Source organism: Manduca sexta, chromosome 22 (genome assembly GCF_014839805.1).
Source record: "Manduca sexta isolate Smith_Timp_Sample1 chromosome 22, JHU_Msex_v1.0, whole genome shotgun sequence".
Taxonomy (NCBI): Eukaryota; Metazoa; Arthropoda; class Insecta; order Lepidoptera; family Sphingidae; genus Manduca; species Manduca sexta.
In genome coordinates this window covers 2,166,080-2,190,572 of record NC_051136.1, presented here as the reverse complement: position 1 = coordinate 2,190,572, position 24,493 = coordinate 2,166,080, and the positions used below count along the sequence as shown (strand labels likewise).

At 35.6% G+C, this 24,493-nt stretch overlaps 1 protein-coding gene across 1 annotated transcript in view; it reads left to right on the top strand.

Moving 5' to 3' along the window:
• The window catches only part of LOC115452924, a 34,376-nt gene extending 14,773 nt beyond the window's left edge, over positions 1-19,603 (top strand). The window contains exons 7-20 of the mRNA XM_037441629.1: positions 7,305-7,443; positions 10,133-10,262; positions 10,785-10,925; positions 14,119-14,306; positions 14,942-15,118; positions 15,458-15,632; positions 16,004-16,182; positions 16,757-16,824; positions 17,003-17,089; positions 17,642-17,790; positions 18,178-18,334; positions 18,647-18,869; positions 19,160-19,258; positions 19,426-19,603. Coding sequence (XP_037297526.1) covers positions 7,305-7,443; positions 10,133-10,262; positions 10,785-10,925; positions 14,119-14,306; positions 14,942-15,118; positions 15,458-15,632; positions 16,004-16,182; positions 16,757-16,824; positions 17,003-17,089; positions 17,642-17,790; positions 18,178-18,334; positions 18,647-18,869; positions 19,160-19,258; positions 19,426-19,548 — 2,035 coding nt within the window. The 3' untranslated portion in view covers positions 19,549-19,603. The remainder of the gene's footprint in view (positions 1-7,304; positions 7,444-10,132; positions 10,263-10,784; positions 10,926-14,118; positions 14,307-14,941; positions 15,119-15,457; positions 15,633-16,003; positions 16,183-16,756; positions 16,825-17,002; positions 17,090-17,641; positions 17,791-18,177; positions 18,335-18,646; positions 18,870-19,159; positions 19,259-19,425) is intronic.
• Positions 19,604-24,493: the final 4,890 nt, after the last annotated feature.

The window sequence follows — 24,493 nt, the reverse complement described above, 5'->3', positions numbered from 1 at the left end:
ATATTGATGTTCCAGCCAAACTGGTCAATAGAACGATATTCTTCAAAATTTTGAATTCAGGATCATTGCATGCGTAACGCACCCATCACCTTGAGATATTGGCTAAGTACCCAATAATTACAGCTACAATCTCCTTTAAACCGGAATATCATAGAGCATGCACCTAATCGCAGAAAAAATGAAATGTTGCTGACTTTACTAGGACACTCAGTGTATTTTTTTTTTCTTTTACTGTGAATGACGAGACAATCTTCCCCTTCGTCTGATGGTAAGTGATACGACCGCCCATAAACAATAGAAACACCATCCATTATCCAACGCCTTAAGATACGAAGTACTGTTTAGTGTTCCACTGCGATCGCCATCCTGAGACGTGAAATGTTACGTCTCATTATGTCCAATAGTTACACTGGCTATAATTTCCTTCAAACCGCAACACAACAGCATTGCTAAAATCACTATCATCCTAGCTCTGATGAAGAGTTTCTGTTATGGCCTATACCGTTATTTATCAATTTCTATGCTCGTATATCACATCCATTCTCACGATAAAGCCGCACAGGTTTACAAACGTGACATTAATGCGCATTTAAAACTTTCGATCACATAATCCTTTTTTTAATCCGGCTGCATATCGGTAGATAGCTGGCGACCTTCAGCGATCCTCTGTGACGTCACGCGGAGATAAACAGCGAAATGTTAGTTTACATGCCGTTTTCTATAACCGGAACTTGGGGCGTTCAACTTTGGGCTGGTTGATATTAAATAAGACAGTGGTTCTCAATAAAAAGAAATTCACACCATCATGGGCAGTCGCAATAAATATAATATTAATGTGCTTCAGTATGTTCAAAAATGGTACATATTTGACCTAGTTAGACACATCATTGAGTGTAATGAAAATTACTAACTCGGACAATATGTTAAAAAAACTATTCTGACTGATTCAGTGAGCAGAGAAGACAAGTGATTATTTGTATAAGGTGTTTTTTTTTATTTTGCGATAAAAACTTGGAGATGGCCTTCTTAATACATCAAGCACAAGATGTTGCTTGTGCGTTCGCTCGCGTATAAAGCCGTGCTGTTTACAAAAGTTGACGTTATTTGCTAACCCAGCGCCATTTATTAAACAAAATTATTATGTCTCATGGGAGCAAGTTACCGGGATAAAAAGTAGCTTAATATGTATTTATCCTGGACATGGTCTACTCGTGGGTTAAATATGATCCAAATCCGTTCAGCAGTTCACCTCACATTCACCTCACCTCCAAAAATTTTCACAAACTTTCGCCTTTATAATATTAGTAATAAGGTCGAGTAAGTTATTCATAACTACTAAAAAAAGAATTATATGCGATGTAGTCACTAGAATCTTCTAGAAAAGTTTTCCCAATTGTTGTTGCTTTAAAATAATCTACGACCCTATATTAAAGATTTTTAACAAAGTTAAAAAACAAAGATAACAGATACGAAAAGGTAATCGTTTGCATCGTTAATACAAATTTTTTATTATCAAAGTATAACACTGCCGTGCGATATACGACTAGCGCACCCGGAACAAAGTACCATTTCTAATCGCTTGGCAACCGTGTGACATTCAAAATACGGCCTTATCTGCCTTTGTCTTGGTTCATTTGAGTCGACATTCGATATGGACAATGTCAAATAGGTTAGGTCTAATACCAATGTTTTTTTACCTTACATGTACATTATACAAAAGTAAATACCTAAGGGTTCTATGTAAAACCCCTGATCCAGGCTATGCCCTTTCAAGCTTCGATATGTATTTTCTATGTAGGGTATGCGATGTGTTCTATGTACCAACAAAGTACTTCTTAACCCATTTAGCATCGGAATGTTTGCCGGCAAACATGACAGTTACATGACATTGTGCATGTCACGGAAAAATAACCTTATTATGTAGTATATAATAAGGTTATATTCCCGTGACACACGTAATGACATGTAGCTGTCATGTTTGCCGGCAAACATTCCGCTGGTAAATGGGAGTAGGTACTACTATTTCCGCTTGAGGAAAAGTTAAAACTTGTACTGACCTTATTTTAGTCACAGCTTACACTCCAAGATCTTTAGCCTAGAAGGTTTTCTACAATCATAGAAAATAGAACAAAGTGTAATGTATTATATGTAATCCCATCGGATTACATATTATCTTCACTACAGCTTCAGTTTGAGATTCGTTGACCGTTAAGATTTGTGCTATTATAATTTTACTATCGCAAATAGGTATCTACTGAATGTTATATTTTTCCATTAACAAAAATAATATTTATGATTATTCATAACACATTAATGAGCCACGTTTGCTTTTAATTGTCATTGGGATCACATGATTTCAATGATTGTGATACAATTTATATTAAAATTACTTTCGGTGGCGAATCTTCTATTTATCTATGATCTTATAGAAATGTCTTATTTTCTGTTATTAAAGAATGTATTTCAGTAGCTAACGTTCTTATATACCCTTTGTATTTAATACTAATCATTGTAAGATTAATTGTTGATATTATTAATTACCGATAACATTATATTATATAATTTAGTCTAGTTTATTCTAAGACATTGTTTTTCATATCATGGGTAATCGACAATTAAATACACGATAGTAGGCAGTGAAGATAGTGATCATAGATAGTATTGTTTCTTTTTAAGAAACACTTCCTGCATGCGTAACTTTATCTGTAGTTTTATAAAGATTATGAGTGCATGCTTCTAACATGTTGATCTGGAAATCTTTAAAGTAAGCCTATGTTCAGCACCAGCTCCCATAAGCTGAAGATGATTATGTCAAGTGCTTAAAAAAATAAGTATAGCATAGAATTTAAAAACATACAAATATCTTTCATACACGTGTAATGTGTATAAAGTATATCTTAAAAAAAATAAAAACCAAGACTTTTTACTCGGGTATTTTGTAGACGTTTTTTAAAAATATTTCTTAGAACAAGGCACGTTTGACTTAGTTAGCGAGTAACATATTTTATGTAATAAGGAAATTATAGGAAATTTCTATATTAGTAATATCGTTAGATAACATATTGCTATCTATTGTGCCGTTGTTGAGTGAACAATAAACAACAGATGTTGTTAATTGTTTGATTAAACCACAAAGGATGTCATCCGCGTGCCCCATTTCGCATGTGTAGGTTTGATTGCGAATCTATATTGCTGTTTGTTCATTGTTTTTTATATAACTAAGAGATAAGATGAGTAAGTCGCTTGCCTTTTGATAAGCATTACTACTACTCATACACATTAGTGTAAGACAAAAGTATAGGTTAAATGTAACCATTATATCTAAAAACATTGCCTGGCACTGCCCTTCACTTTTGGGCGCACATTAAGTCCCATAAATACGCGTTACTCCGTTATTATGCTTATTTAAAAATACATATATACATCATTTAATTTCTTCTTCCCTGCCAGCCCGAGCTGGCTTCTTTGTTTACTAAGTATATTTTTCATTTATTTTATTTTCAATATAAATTATCTTTGTTTATATAAGCTAATTTAATTAAGTAATAATTAAATATTCTCATGTACCTTGAGTATATCATAAGTGCAACTATGTTCGCCTACGTGATGAATAAAGCATTTTATTTTATTTTTAATAACCCTTTACAAAAGGTCGTATCTGCCATTTTGGATTTTTCGTCATGTTTGATTTCAATTAAATATTAGACAATACCCTGATCATTATGTATACCAATAATGTTATTAATTACAACTGTTTCGTTTATATCACCGACACAAAAGACAAAAGTACCTCTATTGGGTCATCTAGTTCAAATATTGACAAGTATACGAGTAACGTTAATTTTTGCGAGTCCATATCTTGTTTAAATATGTCATTATTAGTCGTTTTCATTGGCATAGGTTACTCGGGGCCCAACTTGAATATTAAAAGAAATGTTTTCTTTGGCTTTTGATAATATGTTTACGGAAGGTTACTTAATTTAGGGTAAATATAAATAAATGCACGAATGCATAATTATATTACGTAACGGGGCCATAAGTAGATATTGAACTTTTTTTTGTCTATTCATAGGTTTGCATCTTGATAATGTTTATCTGGCATAGTTTGTATGGCGTCCAAGGTACGACCAACGTTTTGAGGATCCAGGTTCGAATCCCAGATGGGGAATGTGATATTGAGTTTCTCTGCTCAGTATCAGCCTGGAATCTGGAATTTTTGGTCTTTCACATCTTGGGAGGGAGAACAAAAAACTGGCCTCTCTGCCTCCCCTATACTTCGAGAGTAAAAGCTGTGGTGTGCTTGAAAATGTAGTGAAGTTTGGGAATCTTAAAGGTTTATGCCGCACGCATATAGTGCTATATCATGAATACGCAACAGTTATATTACATAACAAAAAAAATGTCGCGTTAGATATAAATCGTACTTACTGTTTGCATGACAGATAAATACAAAACAGGTGATAATAATATAATTTTACTGATACTTGATCCGCAACCTTGGGGTTCTTAAGTTGTTTGGAGAAGAATTTAATCAATTTATTGGCAACGATTAAGTTGCTAATCCTGGTTTTTTATTAGCCAATCAACGCTGTTCGCATTGGAGCATGAGAAAATCGTACGATGTGTCAGGAATATTATCAGTAATAAATAAATACGTAACATATAACCCTCTCGTTCTGTTGAGTTCATTCGTAATGAATAGGCACGTTTTTTGCGCAATAATAACGTAAATAAATAACTTATCACATTGTTACCCGACTGGCCTAGTAGGTGATGTTAGTTATGCCTAATTAAGAAATTCGTTTGGTTTAAAAATGCGGTTTTACTACTCTTTATGGTTTGGCTTTTATCACCAAGCTAAAGACATACTGGCAAGAGGTTTCTGGACGCGGGCCGCTTCCAATAGCTCGATCTGGAAATCTTTGGGGAGGCCCATGTCCAGCAGTGGCTGATGATGATGATAGTAAAAGACGTATGTCATCCATTGGCTGATGATGATGATAATAAAAGACGTAGGTATGTCATCCAGTGACTGATGATGATGATAATAAAAGACGTATGTCATCCAGTGGCTGATGATGATGATAATAAAAGACGTATGCGACATGACAAACATGACACTAGTATTAGTGTCATAATTATATATAAAGGTTTCGTAGTCCCTATACGACCACCTATCAGTTATTCCTCATTATTAATCGACAGGGATCGCTTTGTGTTAACGAGGCAACTAAACTGGAATAGGTTTACGTGTTATTTGCATGGAAAATATAAATCATAATAAAGTGAAAGACCTCGTTTTGTTTTTATTTATAAAGGTTTTGGTATACTGAACAATACACTCACAAGCATTGTATCATGTATCGATGAATTAGCGGTGATGGCTTACTATCAAGAAATCTATTTGAACACATACATTAAATATGATATGGTATATTTATGCAAAAATGTTTTAACGTTGTGACTTACGCCATTTCAACAATCACAATTATTCCGCATAAGCAGTGGAGCGTACACGATGAGATAAAATAATGCGCACATTCTTGACGTCACACGATGCCAATAGGTTACTGATTATATGCTTTCAGTGTACGGAGTTTTATATGAGACAAAAATTAAAAAGTTTAAGAGCAATACACTCTGGGAAGCAAATAAAATCCATTTATCATTTACAAGTAGAGAAAGCCCTGCGTAATTGTAGTAAACATGGAACGATAGCGCATACATTTATAAGGCAACGACTTGAGCCTGAGGGAGTAGGGGGAAGTAAATAGTGTAACCGCGATTCGCAGTATTATTTTCGTCACACTTTCGACAAGTACTTAATCTGTATATTATCCCGGGAAATCATTAGATATTATAAATAAAAACCTCGACCAGAATCCACGAACGTTTTCCAGCATACGTATGCTGCCACTAGATCAATGAACCTTAAAAGATGAGAAATTGACGAGATTATATTTATCAAGAGAAATAAAATAATGTATGACTAAACATTACGTGACCTAATTTCAAGAGATAGGAGACAGAAGTCTGTGAACAGGCATTGTTTTTGAAACCTCGTTTGGGTTATGGTAATAATAATTAATCAAAATAGAATCCATTCTCAATATTTCAATACTAGGCACGGGCCTTCTCTACTTATAACCTTAGACTTTGTACACCACGGTTACCTAATGTGGGGTAAAATTATAAAAACTCGTATAGAACATAATGATATCTAATGTCTACGCAAATGTTCGACATTGAAATAAAACTATTTTATTTACACTGTAATGTAATGAAAATGTAGGTAGATATTGTAACTTTGACTTTTCGGATGACCAACACCTCAGTTCCCCCGTGACGATGAAGGCTGCAGTCTTCGAAACGTCGTAAAAACAATAATATAAAAAACCGAGATAAAATCTGTAAAATAGTTTTATTTCAGTGTCGTGTAGAAACCACTTATACAATTTTTCAAAATTAAAATATGTACTTAGTATTAATTGCCATATATATCGATGGTAGTAGCCTTGAAACACATACCACATCTATTTACAAAGCCAATGCATATTTAATTACACGTAATTGTTAAATATCCGCTTTGGAAATACGTTTGGGAAATGCTTACCGTCAGGCACGTTTTACTCAGTTTCGTAAAATATTATCATAGTCGGGACATTATTTTCGCTGTTTGCCATTGTATTTTGTTTACTGAACACAAGGTTTTAAGCTTTATACATTATGCAGGACACTTTAATCTACTGTTTTAACAGTTGGCCGCATGTTTGATAAGTTATGTTGATAATTTAATTATAAAAACTTTATTATTTAATAAAATAAGATGAATTAAATATTTTTAATGAATTTGTTACTTAAAATATTTTTGTCATATGTTCCATAATTACTTTTGGATATAACTATCTATGATAAATATAAGAACGGTTCAAAACCTTTGTATCTAATAGGTTTGAACATCACGCCAATTATTCAACCAAGACTTTGACTTTGACCTGTTTTATGTTTAAAGAAACTAATTATTAAAATATCTATCTAAATGAACTATAGAAATAATCGGCAAGTCAGCTCAAAATGTCACCTAATTATTGGTGACAGAGACAACTCTCTAAATTGTCTAAGCTATCATCAAATTTTTTTCTAATGATATTTTCCGGTGTATATTGTGTCTTCTCATATCTCAAGATATAATATATACTGCCGAGTACTGAGTATCAGCTGAATACTGTATCTCTTTTTATGTTCTAAAATAGACTACAAAAAATATAATAAATTTTTTAGTATCTCAATTTGTTTCGTTCCAGACGTGCAAGCGAATACCGCGTGACATACGGCGACATGCGAATAACGTATGACGACTCGGACACGTTCGAACAGATCCTGAACGTGACCTCTCATCACGACGCACTCCTCGCCTACTACTACCTGGACGGTGAGAATAAGGTGAGCTTGTTCCTTCAGTTTGTTGCACTGTATATCAGTGGCGAATGATGATGTTTCCCAAGAAGAAACCTGACACAACATAATACGTAGGTAATTGTTCTGATAATTAAATTTTAGGTAAATTACAAAAGTGAAGCCGACAGGAATCGGATTATAATATAAACCCTTCGCTTCTGCTGTACATCAGTGGCGATGGATGAAGTTTTCCGATAGGGAAACTGACACCAGTGGCTAAGGGTGCATGTAACCTGATTCCGGCTACCCTTTTGCAATTTATGTAAAAACTAATTATCATTAGAACGATTTGCAGATCGCATTTTAGTACTTATATGTTGTGTCGGGTTCTCTTTCGGAAAACTTCACCCTTCGCCACTGCCCGACACAGCTTATATGTTTTAATAGTATGCATAAATGCGGTCTGGAAATAGTTCTATTAAGATTTAACATAAATTACGAAAGGGAAGCCGGTAGGAATTAGGTTATACGGACCCTTCGCCACTGCTGTACATTTCTGGAATAGATTTTACAATGTCGTAAGATGCTTCGTAGTACGGTGTCAGTGCCGGTAGACATATTTTGGTAGGAAATAATTTGTAGCGAAGTATAGGTAGTCGCAACTGTAGCGGGACAGATGGTTGCGATCATCTCTGGAAGCGAAAGATCTCCAGTCAAGCAGATGTTACTTACGGCTGACCGGCCGCCCCGTGATCACGAAGGCTGCAAAGTCTTCGAAACGAAAGTTTAAATATATAAAACCGCGATAAAATCCGAAGTCAAGATGTATCGATACTTAACACTCGCGGAAACATAGGAAATAAGTCTATAGTACGTTTTAAAATTATTTCTAACGGGCTCTAACAACCAAATCATCTGACGTAATTCCTACCTTATCTATGTTTAAACTTTCCTTTGAATGCGACTTCCACTAAATATCGCCTAGTATCTAGCAGTGCCGCACTTTCCCTTGGCAAGTGTTATAAAACTTGACCCTTGTTATCAAGTGACGTACATCGCACGATGTAAGGGCGCGCGCACGCTGCCCGCGGGTCATCCGCGTGTTTTTCTCATTTCGCGGGGTTATCGCCGTAGGATGCGGACTTTATTTGATTATTTTTGGCGGTGGACTTGAGTAAAGGACGGCCTTATTTGATAATATTTCTGATTTCGAAATTACAAATAGTAAATCATTGTAAGGGCAGTAATAGGAAAGATAAATCATAGTTTTTCTAAGAACTCTTGGTATTGGATGTTAAATTCGTAATTTTATAATCATATAAAATCCTTAAGAAAATTTTGATTCTAAGGAAAAGAACTATTAAAAATAAATTAAGCTTAGATTATAATTAATACTGCAAGTTAGATCATCAGAGTGCCCTTTAAAGAGACAGAAATTCATTCGGATGCGACGTCCACCTTTTCTACCCAAAAGCACTACGTCTAGCACTGTTACGCGTACCAGTCGCAATATTTTCCTAAAACAATAATTAATACAATTATTTATTATTTAAAAACATTAGGAGTTCTGAAAAACAAATATATTGGCAAACTTTAAAGTTTGTCAACTGAAGAACATACCCGCACACCAAAAGAGACAAAAAAGGTGACTAGCATGTCTGTCTACCACATGTGTTGCATAATCTTACGTTTCATATTACTCTGTAATTCCGTTATGCAAAAATCTGTAGAAATCTGTGATTTCCTGTTTTGTTTTACTTTAGATACGTCTTATTCGTTGTGTTATCGTACAAAAATCGTTTCGCAACGAATGACGTCACGTGCCTTGCAGTATGTATTTATAATTTTTAATGTTTTCAAAGATAATGCAGAAAGTGCAACAGGTCAACTACTCGTAGAGTCAAGGCGTAAATTAGTATGACGTCACAATTTGTTATTCGTACAAAGATAGTAAACACCCCAACTATAGATATATACGAGTAAAAGTGCAGCGGGGTTAAATGTTAAATGGTTGTGCGTTAATTCGGCGCTGTATCGCAATTGCGTCTTGTTTTTTTTTTACATATTTATATGTTATTCAATAGCAGAGTGAATTTTTCTGAAAAGTAACTCGACACAACATTTGGTACTAATATGCATAAATGCGATTTACAAATTTACAAATTGTTTTAATAATTATTAGATTTTAAATAAATTACGAAAGAAGTCGGTAGAAATCGGTCTATATGGATCCTTCGCCTGATGTTATTTATTTATATTATTATGATGACACGATTAAATCCGGTAGATGTGGAAAGAGAGGCGGGCAGAAAGTTATAAAAAATCTTTCTAGTTTTCCTAACATTGTCCCAATTTATGAGATCCGTTCTTACAAAGTTCGTAATAAAAGACGTCTTGTTAAATATGAACATTAAAGTTTTATACCGTCTAACAGTTAAATGCGGTAAAAATAATTATGTCCCGTTAACGTCTTATATCCCCAAACCTATTACAACCAGCTGATTTATTTTACTTCTTTTGGTACCAAATTGATCACAGGATCAATAGACTACTACATCAATTCTAGTTTTATTCCTGAGTAGATTATTTGTGTATATCGTAATAATGGAATTATCATAATAATTCAACTTCAAACCCCAAACAAAAATTTATAAAATCCCCAAACATGTGAAATAATACAATATATTACCTATACAGTAGACGGCTACTTGACTAATTAAAAATATTGTTCCAGATGAAAATGACGGAAATATACGACGTGACGGATGCGGATACAGACGCCGTGCAGTCGCCGACGGAGAGAGACGTCAACAAACAACTGGAGTTCGACAATGACTGGTCCGCGGAACTGCTCTCTGGTAATGGTGTGTTCCCATTGTTACTCTCTGGCTAATGAAATGCTACTAAATTTTAAGTGAGATGTATACAAGAATTTTGTAGACATAATAAAAAAGTTAGAGATACATGTAAGTGTATCCGCTATAGTGGCCCACGTAAGTGTGTCGCGTTCCGGGATCAATCTGTGTATATCCGGGTCCAATAGGCCGGCATAATTTTGTCGACTACCAAGGACTAATCATCTCTCGTCAGTCGACATTCTATTGGACCCCACTACACTTACTATCAGGTCTAGTGGGGTTACTTTGCCGCGCGAGTATAAAAAAATAGCCGCGGCCTTCATATTATGGATAATGATGGCATCATGTTATTTCACCTTTTGGAGGACACCCACATTTCTGTGTTATATCGTAGTTATAAAGAGATGGATCTATTGTCCTTTACCTTAGGTACATAATTCCAGACTGCGGGATGATATAAAAAAACCAATATCTATATCGACAAAGACATTGATAATAAAATAGTTAATATTAAACTTTTTATTTCAGATGACCTCGATATGGACGCGATGGATGACGATGCTCTAGCTGACCGCAACATATTCTCCGATCCCGAAAGCGAATGGGTGAATCGGCAAACCGAATCGAACTCCGAAAGCGAAGCCGAACAGCCAGAGTCTGATAGAAAAACGTCGTTCAACGCTAGCTACGTCACTTACGCCGAATAACACACGGCTCTTATTGAGATAGGTTTTATCGATATCGATGTGGGGTTAATCGAAATGCAATCGCTGCTGAATCGATGTTATTTGTCAACTAAAGTTCGATACGTAATGAGTTGAGAAGGTTTATCGATTTTTATATAATAGAGGTTATCGATAAATCTCTAAGAAAAAATAGAATTTGAATTCAGTAGCGAATTGTCATATGTCTTGTAATGGACTAAGATAGTCTGATACGCCAGTAGTATTGGTATTGTCGATAGAGTCGAAAATCCTTTGATTAGGCTAAACTTGTGATAGAAAATGCAATTTTAAAATTAATATAAGTATTTTTATAACTAACAACTGACGGTGGATGTTATTTGTTATATCGATGTTGAGTGAATATCGATAGTTTGGCTACACCACTGACTGAGTACCTGTGTCTTACTGAATATTTGAAATTAATAAAATATACGATATAATCGATACGTGGTATTTTTGAACCCGTTATTTTTTTGCAATTTCAAAAGAAAATTGTTTATGTGCACTCCATAGTTGTCACTTGTCTAAACTTTTTAAAAATATTTCCAATTTATAGTTTCTGATGAAGTTATGGCAGAGCATGACTGTGACTAAAGCAAAATACATTTATAGCATGTTACAACATAAATTACTAGTAAAAAAATCGATTATATGAAACGTTTTACCATAACTTAGACTGGCTTGCACAACGACTGACTAAAAATGTTTAGCGCTAAACACATTTAAAAGTTCGTGCTGTCATTCATTCATTAAGGGTTGAGGAAGACAGCATTATTATTAAAATATATTTAGAGTTAATTATATTTAGTGAGTGGTTGTGCAAGTCAGCCTTCATTTCGAGATTATTAACTTTAATGGCACGTTGTATGCTTAAAAGTCGGATTATGAAAACTTAACAAAACAACGATAAATAGGTGACGGTGTGTGTACTTTAGATTTATTGTAGGCAATAAAAAAGTGATATTTTTAAATGACAATTTTTAAAGGTTATATATTTTTTATTAAATACTATTTAAAATTTGTCTACCGGTTCTTACATTGTGAAAATATGTTTTTTACTGTTTTAGAATCAGTCATTCAAAGATTAACGTGTTTTTGACGGTTCAGGCCATTAACCACGATAAAAAAGTTAAAGAAAAACAAAAACTTAATTGACATGATCATTAGTTGTAACATTCGTCGCAATGGAGATAAAACAATGCCATAATTATTTGCAGGCGTATAATTAGTGTCATACATTATCGATTATAATATCGATAAAAATTCAGAAAAATTATTACGATTTTGGGCGCAAATGATATCTCTGTTGATGCTCTCTTATTGGTTGGACCAAACGTACCTTACATTACCACGATAATTTAACCATTTATTTATCTTTTTAACCCTGTTGGCGGAACATATAGTATGTAGAAAAGAATGTAATTTTTAATATTTTTTTTTGGCTGACAGTGAAATAGTTCCAGTGCCAAAAAAAATAAATTACAAGTATTGTTTGTTATTTATGTTAAAATTTGCTTTTGATCATGGCGTCACGCGTTTGACGAGCATAAGTGGTAAAAGGGCGTTAAACGGGATATAAACTAGCAAGAAAACTTGCAGAAGTTGTATTGCGCAAGCGATTTGTACCGTATAAACGGTCACGGCAAGCAGTCTTCTGCAACTTTTGGAATATGTAGAACTTGCCTCAAGTCTCATGTATAGAATTTTTTATATATTACTGCTAGTGTAAACGCATCTAGAAGATCTTGCGCAATATATTGCTGCAAGAACTTGCTAGTCTAAACTTAGTTTGAGTCTCACGCTTGACGCTACGATCTAAAGTTTGCCAATTTGGTGTGTATTAAAAGTTTGCAAATATTCTTAGTTAGTCATTTACAGCAATGAGTCTGTTTCTGTTGAAGTTTGGTATTAAAAGTGTCGATATTTCGATGTTAAATTGTTATGACAGGCTTATGTTGTGAAAGTATATATCTATTGTTTGAATATTGTCACAAATATTTTTTAATAAAAGATTCAACATTATTTTTCTCGTTTGTATTACACAAAGTACCTTCCTATTAAGGACCCAGTTACTTATATAACTAAGTCTATCAAATACAAATAGAAACAAACTTAGGAATATAATTTCTTTGTAAAACAATATTATACCTTTTTATTAAATAAAAAATACTGGCCACTTTGAAACACAAGAAAAAAATATCCATCAGTCAATGTCAATAAAGATCGAATTTCAAAAAGCAGTCAATATTTTTTAGCTACTATTCAATTATCGGAATTTTATACGTTAAATATTTTTTTTCATCCGCGGAAACGCGCTTCCTCGTCTTTTTATCTGGACGTCTAAGCGTTATAAAATATGGTCGGGAAAGGCGTGGAACCAAAGAGCAGTCGCATTTTCCACCAGTGTTATGTGAAGTGTTGTAAACTGCAGAATCTCACGCCATTGAACAATGTCCTACCGTCTGCTAACGGCAAGGTGTTGGATTTCTGCGTGGATAGGATCAAGTACGCGGACTGGCCGCCTATCCTGAACGCTCTCAGTTGCGATCTGAGTTTACATTCAGTGTCCATTAGGTGCAGACAGCAAGTTAAAACGGGTATGAATTTTAGTGCTGTATTTACTAGTGGCAAACGATGAAATTTTTCAAAAGGTAACCCAAAGCAAAAATAATATCTTACTTTACATATCGCGGCCAATTTAACAGAAAACAAAAAAATCAGACAAACATAAGTATATTTAAAAGGGAAGCCGCTAGGAATCTGGTTGTATGGACGCCTCGCCACTGGTATTTACCACATACAAAGGGAAAGTAAAAAGCAGGTAGCCAGGTATTGCTACTGGCAGATTGTCACTTTTAAAAGGAGGGTATTTAAAATTTATAAACATACATGGAAACCAACTTTAATCTCGGCAAAAGTAGATTTTTAACGGAATAATACTGTCGGGCTACTATTTAGAAAACTTAAGAAATGAAAAAATAATGTATTCTTTAATTTCATATACTTTTCCTTTACAATAAATTATTGTATGCCGTGTAATTGAATAGCATGTACCACACCCCATAGACATTTCAAAGAAGGAGTTCATTTTTTTTTCTGTAAAAAAAAAGAAATTACGTGCTCCTATTCCCCATCAGTTCTAGAGCACATAGACTGCGAGCGTCTCGCAAAGACCGTGAACAAACGCGCCGTGATCCTGACGAACTTCATGCTCACCAACCTGATGGAGGCTATCTCACAGCTGCTGTCCAACACCACGCTGCTCACTTCCATACTGCTCGAAGGGCTGCCGCTCAAGATACCGTATTTGAATCCTTTTTGTGAGGCGAGTTTTATTATTAGAGATTGTGAGAAATTAAATGTGCCTTGATGGTAGATACGAGTAAGTTTTCAATTTCCCTCCACTCTCTGGTGCAGGGTTTACATCAATGTTGAGCATACTTCGGTATCAATACTTGAAACCTTGCATTGAGTTTCCGTAATCCCGCATTCCTGCGGCTGTTGCACCGCTTTTCATATAGTAATGAAGTCCAAGCTTTTTTGAAGCTCGTAAGTTTGTTTAAGCGTCGCATGAAATTGCACCAGTAAAATATACTTAGTTACATTTTTTTATTGCTTTGTATGACGAGACGAGTTTGCCGTTCGCCCGATGGTAAGTGATACGACCGCGCATAAACAGTAATAACATCATCCAACACCTAGAAATACGAAGTATTGTTTTGTACTGCGCTCGCCATCTTGAGAAATGAGGTGTTAAGTCTTATTATGTCCAGTAGTTGCACTAGCTACAATGTCTTTCAAACCGGAAAACAACAGTGACTACACACTGCTGCTTGGGGGCAGAAATAGACAGTGCGGTAGTACCTACCCAGGCGGACTCTCACATATAAGAGATCTACCACCGGTGAAAATAAACAAGTGGCTCAGGTCGTTACTGGAGTTATAGAATATTTTTTTCAGGCGCTTCTAGCCAACAACTCTTTGCAACACCTGTACCTGCCGCGGTGCTTGCTCGGCGACGCTGGGTGTCTGGCAGTCTGCAAGGCTGTCCGTTGCCTGCCCAACATACTCACTTTAGACCTGACAGGTTGTGATATCACTCCTGTTGGTGCTAGTTATATTGCTGACTTAGTTAAGGTACCTGTCATGATATTGCATTCAAATTTTTTGGTGTTTAGTTAAGATAGTCATCGAAATGCCTCTTTAACATCTTTGTTATTCAATTAAGATTGTAGTTAAATAGAAGAATCATCAACTATAGAAGATAATACGTGGAATTGCTTTATGAATTTTGCTGCTGCAATATTGGCTCTTGCATTCTGCGTTCCTGATTCCTGATGTTATCAATTTCTTTACTTTGTAGTAATTGAGTCATCCAAATTAAATCTCCATTTTGTATGACTATCCTTTAGCGTCTCAACATTTTCAGTCATCACGTGGTAAATGCCTAGTTTTGTAGTAAAAAATCGGTTTCAGTATCAAAAAATCCACCGCTACAGCGAGAACTGGGTGCACACGTTGCGTTACCGGTTGCCAGAGCTGGACACTATGGCGGGCCTGAGGCGGATCACGCTCTGTGGCAACCTTCAGTTGGGAGACAATGGAGTTACCAAGCTGCTAGAGGTGCTGGCTGATGACTTGTGGATTAAGGGTGAGTTATGTATTTATATCTTTAAGGGCTGATTGAAAGTTTTCCTGCCGCTGCCTATTTTATATCAGCCCAGGTCTACGGACCACCGGCCCCTCTACCTTGTTAGCTACGCCACTGTTGCTAGAGAAGATATAGACAGAAGACACATGATGCCTTTGTCTCCGTAAGTGAGGGCAGAAATGAAACCAAGACAGCCATTTTTGGCCAAATAAAAAAGATACACACCCTTTGTAAAACCTATGCATGACTAGGTCCAACTGCCTAGTTAGTGTTTTGTATGCGAGAATGTATTTAGTAGTGTAGGTAAGGTAACCCCACTTTGTCAATTTCTGCCGTCAAGAAACACTTAATTAGTATTAAACTTTTTCTAGCACTGGACCTGCAAAATTGCGGTCTAACGGAACAGAGCTCGGAGGCTGTACTACAAATGATGCAATCGAACACCACCCTTGTGGTATTGGACTTAAGGCATAACGCTGATATCTTAAGCGAATCACTGTCGAAAGTGAGGTCTGCGCTGAGGGAAAATGAAAGAGGTATTGGAGGACAGGTAAGCGTCCTGAGCTATGATATTAGCTTGTGATACTTTCAAATTCTGTACATTACTGGGCAGGAGCCTTTTTCTCTATGACGAAGATAACATAACATGGCCATGTATGACCAGTATACGCTGTTATAGAGAATAAGCCTTTGTAATGCACATCGGGGTATGATAGAGAATAAATCAGGGACATATCCCTAAATAGATGTGAGTGATAAACGATACTCTACGGAAGAAGTTAAGGAAAGAAACTATCCTAATTTCTCTTTCTAAAGCTTCTTCTTCTTTTGAAAAAAAAAGTCTCTTCGTCACTCTTTCTAAGCTCTGTAAGTATTGAATATCTTCCTATAGCTCGACTGTAGCAATATCCCTAATCGTTGATGTCTCATCCTCTCCCAATGACCAAGAGCCGAGGTTCGTAAACCGTTAGTGGGTTCCCCTCAGCATGGTCGTTTAATTTCCAAGGGTTGCGAGTGATTAAAGCGCTCACCCAAAAGTCCGGTGTTTTTATATAAGTCGACCCTAGTCAGGCTAACAAAAAAAAACCGTGTTATAAAAGATGTTGCAATATCCTTTGTTATAGTACTCGTGGTTGGGGAACGTGAGTGGGTGTTCAAGTGACGGCAGATTGGTTAAAACTTCTGCATCCAAGTAAGTGACGTGATCATTTCTTTATTTATGAGCGCTGGAGTTCTGTGATGTATCAGTTTTTATTCGAGCTTATATGATTATAAATATTGGTCGCTCAAAAAAATCATTTTTTTTTTAACGACCAATATTTGTAAGGATGACTTCATTTCTGAGCAATACATTTACACTGTTTTTGTAGGAATGGATTAATAAAGGACCGAGTTGTAGTCACTAAAAATGTGCCCACAAAATATGTGAACAAAGCTAACGTGGTGAAGAAAGATAAGTGAGTATATATTTGAATCTATTTCCTTGCCTTTATAAACCCTTAAGAACAGTCATCAATAACCAAGAATCAAAAGCCAGTTAAGCCCTGTAGTGTCGTCGTGTCGCCCTGAGTGTAGTCAGTTGAGTCAATATTTAATAACAACTGCGTGCTGTGTCTAAAACAATAAAATAGATCCAAAAAAATATATACTTACCGATTCTATATTTTTCCCACCTGAAGGGACAGCGCCTTTATCGAGGTTTTATTACTAAATTTGTGAAAAGAGTTTGAAATATTTTTTGAAAAGAGTTTGCAATAATACTTTTCCATATACTAAACTCTTTGGCCAGAATTGGCTAGTAAAGAAATCATCTTTACATCTGCCAAAACTATTGTCAATTCCGTCTTCGAGTCATTAATGTATTTTATGTGAAATTTATTTTTATGTTTTATATCACCATAAATAATAATTCATTGGTGGGACGTGAACTGGTTAGAAGTCATTTGTAATTTAAAGTATTTTTAAAAGATGATAGAAGAAAGATTTGTCACGTCTCAATATATTTTTAGAGAGTATACAGAGATACTAGAAGAGCAACTCCAAGAGGAGATATCGCACAGACAGCAGCTGGAAGAGTTAAACTTGCAGTTAGTGGACCAGATGAGGGAGTTAAAACAACAGCAGATCAGATTGTGGGCGAACGGAGCCACGTCATCGGGTATGAGGGAACTTTATAGGAACAATTGTATGGATTTTATAAAATACGTCTGTTTGCTTTTGGATTGAGTATTCATTTTACTTTCTATTTTTGACCATATAATTACAGTTGAATCTAAGTTAATCTATAGGAATTTTGAGAGTGTGTGAAGTCTACCAATCCGCATTAGGCCAGCGTGGTGGACTAAGGCCTTAATCCCTCTCAGTAGTTAGAGGAGGCCCGTGCCCAGCAGTGGGACAGTATATAGTGTTACAGTTGGAAAGCTAAAGGTTTCTTAGAGTTTCGTTAACAATCACAGCCAAATCTGTATTCAAATCCTTCGAGTCGTTTCCGAAAGTAACTCAAATTATCATCTCCTGATACATCTTGAAAACTCATTATCTCTAGGTTCAGAACAATCGTTCCAAGCGAGCTCTCGGTCCGGAGATCTATCGAGCAGCTCCGGATCTACCAGCTCAGTTCCAATAGATCAGAACACCTTATCGTACATACAGCAAGCTTTCAAGGATATTTACGCGTTTATTAAGAACAATCAGTGTCAAGGGTAAGGAGATGTTTTAAACATTAATATAAATTATGCCGAATACTTTTTTGTCCAGCTTTTTAATCTTAAAATAACAAATTAAACAAAAGGGAAATAAGTACGAAATACAAATATAATGTCGAGTATTGAGAGACGATAAATCCTTTGAAGATCACAAAATTTACTGCAGGCTTTTTACCATGTGTACAGTAACTATCCATTTGGGGACAAAATTGAAGGGTTTAGGTTTAGCATAGTATACTTAAAGCACTGTTAGAATATCCCAAATCAGTAATCCTATGCCACAATAATACAATTCACATTATCTTGCAGCCAATGTCTCGACGAAAAGAAAGAACCAGAACAGAAGCAACCAGAAGCGATAACGGAAGTGTCTGAGATGGACGAGTTCGAAACAAGCGACAGAGTCAGCATGGTGCCGAAGAAGGCTCAGAGTACACACGCCAAGGTCACAGAGAATGTCAAGGTCAACAAGACCACCAAGTCGGCCCACTTGCTCGGAGACACGCAGAGGACGAGGGACAATGTGGAGATGGTGAGATTCGTGATGGTGATAGCATAATTGAAAGTGGTGCAAGATTTGACATAGAATCATTACGCCACAATGTCGGCTAAAATAAGTGGCGGAAAGGATAAGGTACTCTTTTGTTCAGAACAAATATATGCCACATTTGATTATAAAGAAGAGCTGAAGATCAGTGTTAAACATTTTTGAATACATGAAACTGTCGTTTCAAATATTCACACTGATAAGGTTGCAAATCACAAGGGGAGTTCATAACTAGTTCTCTTATATTATTAAATAATTAAGTACGATTGTTTCAGAAACCGGAAATGATTGAGAGATATATGGGAGACACCAAAAATTCACACGACGAACGCATTTTAGAAGAAATGATTGCGGCGCAGAAGAAGTATAAGAAAGTATGTTGCAATTACAATTTAACTAAAAATGCGAGACAATTGGGTAAAAATTCAATTTTATCTAATAAATTTCTTAGCTCTATCCTTCTCCTTCTTCCTCAATCAGCTTCAACAAAGGACTACCTAAAGTGGTTTGTTTAACCATGGGTATTTACTTATCTCCCCAGAGCGTGTCGGACAAGAGCAGCCCGTGCGGCAGCGCGACGAGTTCGGCCGACACGCTGGTGGCCCGGCCGCGTCTGCTCAACCCACGTGAGGCGCTTTACTCCTCCGACGATGACAGCTCATAATTTTGTACTACATTTATTTATTATTATATTTGTATCAATAAACTTGTTTGGTTTATTCTTGTAATTTATTTTGGTTTGAGTTGATCGCAGTGTACTGTTGTAAGCTTGTCAAGCATTGACATGAGTAAAAATTATATATTCAAAAGTACAATTAAATTGTTACGCGCCGCTATCCTAGCCGATGACATCGGGTGTTTCCGGAAGTATTCGGCTGCGCGGGCAGGCTGGCAGAAGAGAAGATATGTCACGCGGCGACTATTCTATGATTATTCTCTCTGGCTGGACGTTGTCAAAAGAATGTCTAAAATTGTATTCTGTAATTATTTTGCTAATATAATGTTTACTGTAAAAAGAGCGTTTTACATTCAGAAGTGGGATTATACAAATGATAATTTGAAGTTACATTGAATTCGAATGTGAAGAGAACTATCGGAATAAATCTGTGATGAATCATTGAATGCCAAAATTAAAATTACCAGATTCTCAGATTTTTAGTTACCATGGCAACGTCAACGTCTGTTGAAATAAATATGTTGGGAATTCATATGGAATTGATGTCTGCACATTAGTACGATTCACGACATTCATAACAAAAACTTCGTTATGCCGGCTGCTTGGCTCACTGGAGAGGGTGTTTTCTTAGAAACTAAATCATTGGAGACAGGAATGACTGGAGTCATGTGAAGTCAAATCGGTGGCGCAACACTTCAGGCTGACAATGCGAACGTGCGTAACTGTTTATTTTATTTAATCTGATCTGTCTGTGGCCGTGAGCCTTTTGATAATATTCTATCTGCAGCCATGACCATTCTGATCATATTCTGTCTGTAGCCATGACCATTCTGATCATATTCTGTCTGTAACCATGAGCATTCTGATCATATTCTGTCTGTGGTCATGAGCCTTCTGATCATATTCTGTCTGTAGCCATGAGCATTCTGATTAGTGTTACTAGGCCCTATTTGTTTGAAATCGGGCAACAGGTAAACAAATCGGAATCCAGGTTGAAGGTCGAAAGACAAAACAAAAAAAAAATACTGCAAGTCATGCTAATGTTTGTTTTCATTGCAATTTCTGTTTTAACATCGAATTATAGATCACGGTACAGTTGCGTCTCTAAACAACAGAACAAAATAAAACTATACCTACAGGGCTAGTGATGTGATGTGTTGTTTATTTTTTTGATAATAATGTCTTTTGATAAATTTATTGATTTTCGGGACATTTTATGTCCCAATCAGTCGCAAATCGGGACGCGTCTCCAGAACTCTGATAACCGGGATATTCCGCGCACATCGAGACACCTGGTAACACAACGTCAGAACATACTCTGTCTGATTTGACTGCTTTATTTTACTGATCTGCTTCATTAATTCTGTTTTACTTAATTTCTTTTCTGTTTTTCTATTTCTGTTTCTGGTTTATTGTTTATATTTAATTATAAACTATATATAATATCTGTGAATTCATTAATCTTACATGGAAAGCTTACAGTCTGACATAAAGAGATTAAGCTACAATATACGGCAGGAGTACAATATTATGTGATTTGTGGTATACGAGGTTCCAAAATCCAGTCAACTATGTTGATGTATAAATGCAATTTAGGAAAACATAGTAAAGAAAATAAGACAGAGCAAACGTTGTTGTTTAGAAATGTAATATAATAATATAATATAACATACATATCTTCTGTTCCAGATACCCTCACTGATCTGGTTTGGAGCATGATAAAAAAACTATTCTGTCTGTACTTGGACTCGGGATAAATTGAAAAGCACTGGCTTATTAATTGAAATGTTTGGTATTCTTATATAGCACTTACGCAATGGCTCTGAACAATTGATGCTCTCTAAGTATACTAATAAGGTACAATATGTAAGCAATATTTCTGCGAATAAATAAGGGTACAATATGGTGACTCTGAAATGGTATACTGGATTGTGTTGTCGTAATAGCTGTAACACTAAGCTTGGTTGGTTAACCTTCGCTCAATTTTTTTGATAAACAGTGGGAATGGTAATCTGAGATTGCAAAAACATTTGTATTTGTCTTTGAGTATTCTTGCAATTTTGAAGTGTACCATGGTGGTGGTGGTTTATTGTTGGTAATAACATTATGAACAAAAAAAAAGTAAAATATCAGATCAAACCTTACGACTGACATCTATTATACTGCTTATGATAAGTTATTTTCTGTTAACCTGTTGAGTTGTAGAAATATTTTAACCGTGGTTTTATCGAGCAGACATGCACAAGGAATTCATGTCATGATGATACTTCAGAGATGGATGTCTTCTGATTTTAGTGGGTCATTAGAAGCTGATGTTTTAATCAAATAGTTAAAAAAAGTATGTTTAGAGTTCAGTTATTGTCATTTTGTATATATGTTATTATATGGCGAGAAATTACAAGTAGTGTTATAATAATAAAAAAAAAAGTTGAAACATATTCGGTAGAAGTAGCGACGGATGTGTGCTTCAGTACCGATACTAATTAAGGAGCCCAATTTACGGAATGTAAAATTGACATTACCGAAAATTATGTACAAATCCTGGTTCCGATGAGTTGCCAACATTGTGTAATGCATATGAAAATTGCTGTAGTTGTTTTTATTCCATGTTGGCTATGTTCTCTCTGTGCTGGTTGTTTATATAAGCGGAACATACACGTGTAGCTAACGCTGTACTTGAGTAGTGTAATTGTAAATCACATGTCTCCACATCGGCTTCGATCGCCAGTGACAGTTTTTTATAAACACTGGGGTAACGGTTAAGCCTGCTGGTTCTCTTAGTTGAATCTGGTCCAGTGTCTTGGTTATGCCTGCGATATAGAATCACTTTAGCGAGGACTTTATAGATATTTGACATCAAGTTGTAGACCTATAGTTATTTATTCAAACTGTTAAGATTTATAGTCTTCTTAGTGTTTCTTATATTTTAAATAATATCCCATTTAGGAAGTGTTTTGACACGCGTGGCTTAACTGACTATTCGACTCATAGTTACGGGGTAGGCTGCGCTTTCAATTGGTTTACTGTTATAACAAATTTTTCACACGTGAATAACCACTGCCACAGTTTACAAAGCTACGAATCTAGACTTGCTCAATTTAAAATCAGTTTTCTTGAATAAAGACGCGAGATGGCAGATATCATTCTTTTTATTTTACAAAAATGGGTTAACGTTGACATTGATAACTCTGTTTTGTTAATGAAACTTAATTTTGCTGATTCTCGTTCTGGCAACCGTCTCCATAACAGAGTGACTTTCAACTTGCCAACACGGCGAATCAAATATAGTCATCACTTGCCTTTGTGGCGAATGTATCAGTCCACAATAATATGCTTCAAGAAATTTGTATTTTAGCGGTAAAGTACCTCAGATTAAGAAACTTGGAATAATAAATTCTGTCCCTAATTTGTGACTTCAACTAATTCGTTATTACTAATTCAAACACAATGTAACTTGTTTCCTAATTTACTTTTATTGCATGTAGAGTTCACTTCTCGAAAGTCGTGCACCCAGTTCTGTTGCTAATGTATCCGTTTTTAATTTGGGAGTCTGTACATCTTATGTTATCGATTAGGTTAGAAGAGCTAGTAATAAAAAAAAATGTCCTTTTCAATCTTCTTGTGTAGTCGTATAATAGTAATTGTTGTCCACTTGAAATTAATTTATTCTTAAGACCTCAGTCAATAACTATGTGAGTGTAGGTGTTAATAATGTCCCTGTTCTCGATGAGAAGTTCATTGCTGATGTTCTCTGCACCTGGAGTTTTATTTGACTACTTTTATTTTTCAGAGATTGTCTCCGGTACCGGTTCTTTAATGGTCGGATCTGTTATTTCTGCATGTGTATAATTCTTGGATGCATTTAGTAGCTTTGATAAAGACTCTCGTATTGTGGTTTCTATTATGCCGTTTTTATCCTTTATGCTGGGGATCTAATCTCTTTTCGCTATCTGTATTTTTCCGTCTTTTTCTTAATGCCTCTGGTCGTTTGAATGCATTTTTTCTGTGTTTATAATCTGGAAGCATGGCAATCTTCCGCATGTTAGTTTGAAATATTTTATTTAATTTCAGTTATGACTTTTCTAACGCTTCTTGCCTTTATGCTGTGTTACTCGTAAACCATTTGATTAATTGATTTGATTGAGTTGGTATATGTTGCGTATGCTTATTTATATGTATGAATCGTGTGCTGATAAGTCCTTATTGTGTGTTATATTATCTTGTGTGTTAACTTCCTTTGCGACTTCTATGGAGTTCTTTAGTTGTGCTTCTCATTCCTTTTCATTTGCTGCTGTCTTACTAATTGGAGGTTTTGCTTTGAAAGGTTTATTTGTTCTGGGTGTTTTTTTTAAACTTAAGTTTGGTTCTCAGCATTCTATGATTGCTACTAGTATTCAGCATTAACTGTATGTAAACTTTGGTAAATAGAATGAAGGTCTTTGGTTGCTGGGAATGAAGTAAGGAAACGGGGTTTAGGTACTAACGAAAAATAAATCATATACACATATAGCGTGAAAGTTAATTGCAAAATGGATAAGTTGTTGGATATTGTGGATAAGCAAGACTTGATTGGTTTTTATAAAAAGAGTTAATCGATCGGGAATAGTTAGTGATTTACTGGTAAAATGTTTAAAATATAAGTATCCGATTCAGTTCTGCTTTCTCAAATTTATTTTTGTGAATACCTTTGGTATTCACTTTGCAGGATGGCCGATGTTACGCGCCGCTATCCTAGCCGATGACATCGGGCGTTTCCGGAAGTATTCGGCTGCGCGGGCAGGCTGGCAGAAGATGTAATCACGCGCGACTATTCTATGATTATATTCTTCTCTCTGGCTGGACGTTGTCAAAAGAATGTCTAGTATTCTGTAATTATTTTGCTAATATAATGTTTACTGTAAAAAGAGCGTTTTACAAAATATTTATTATATTT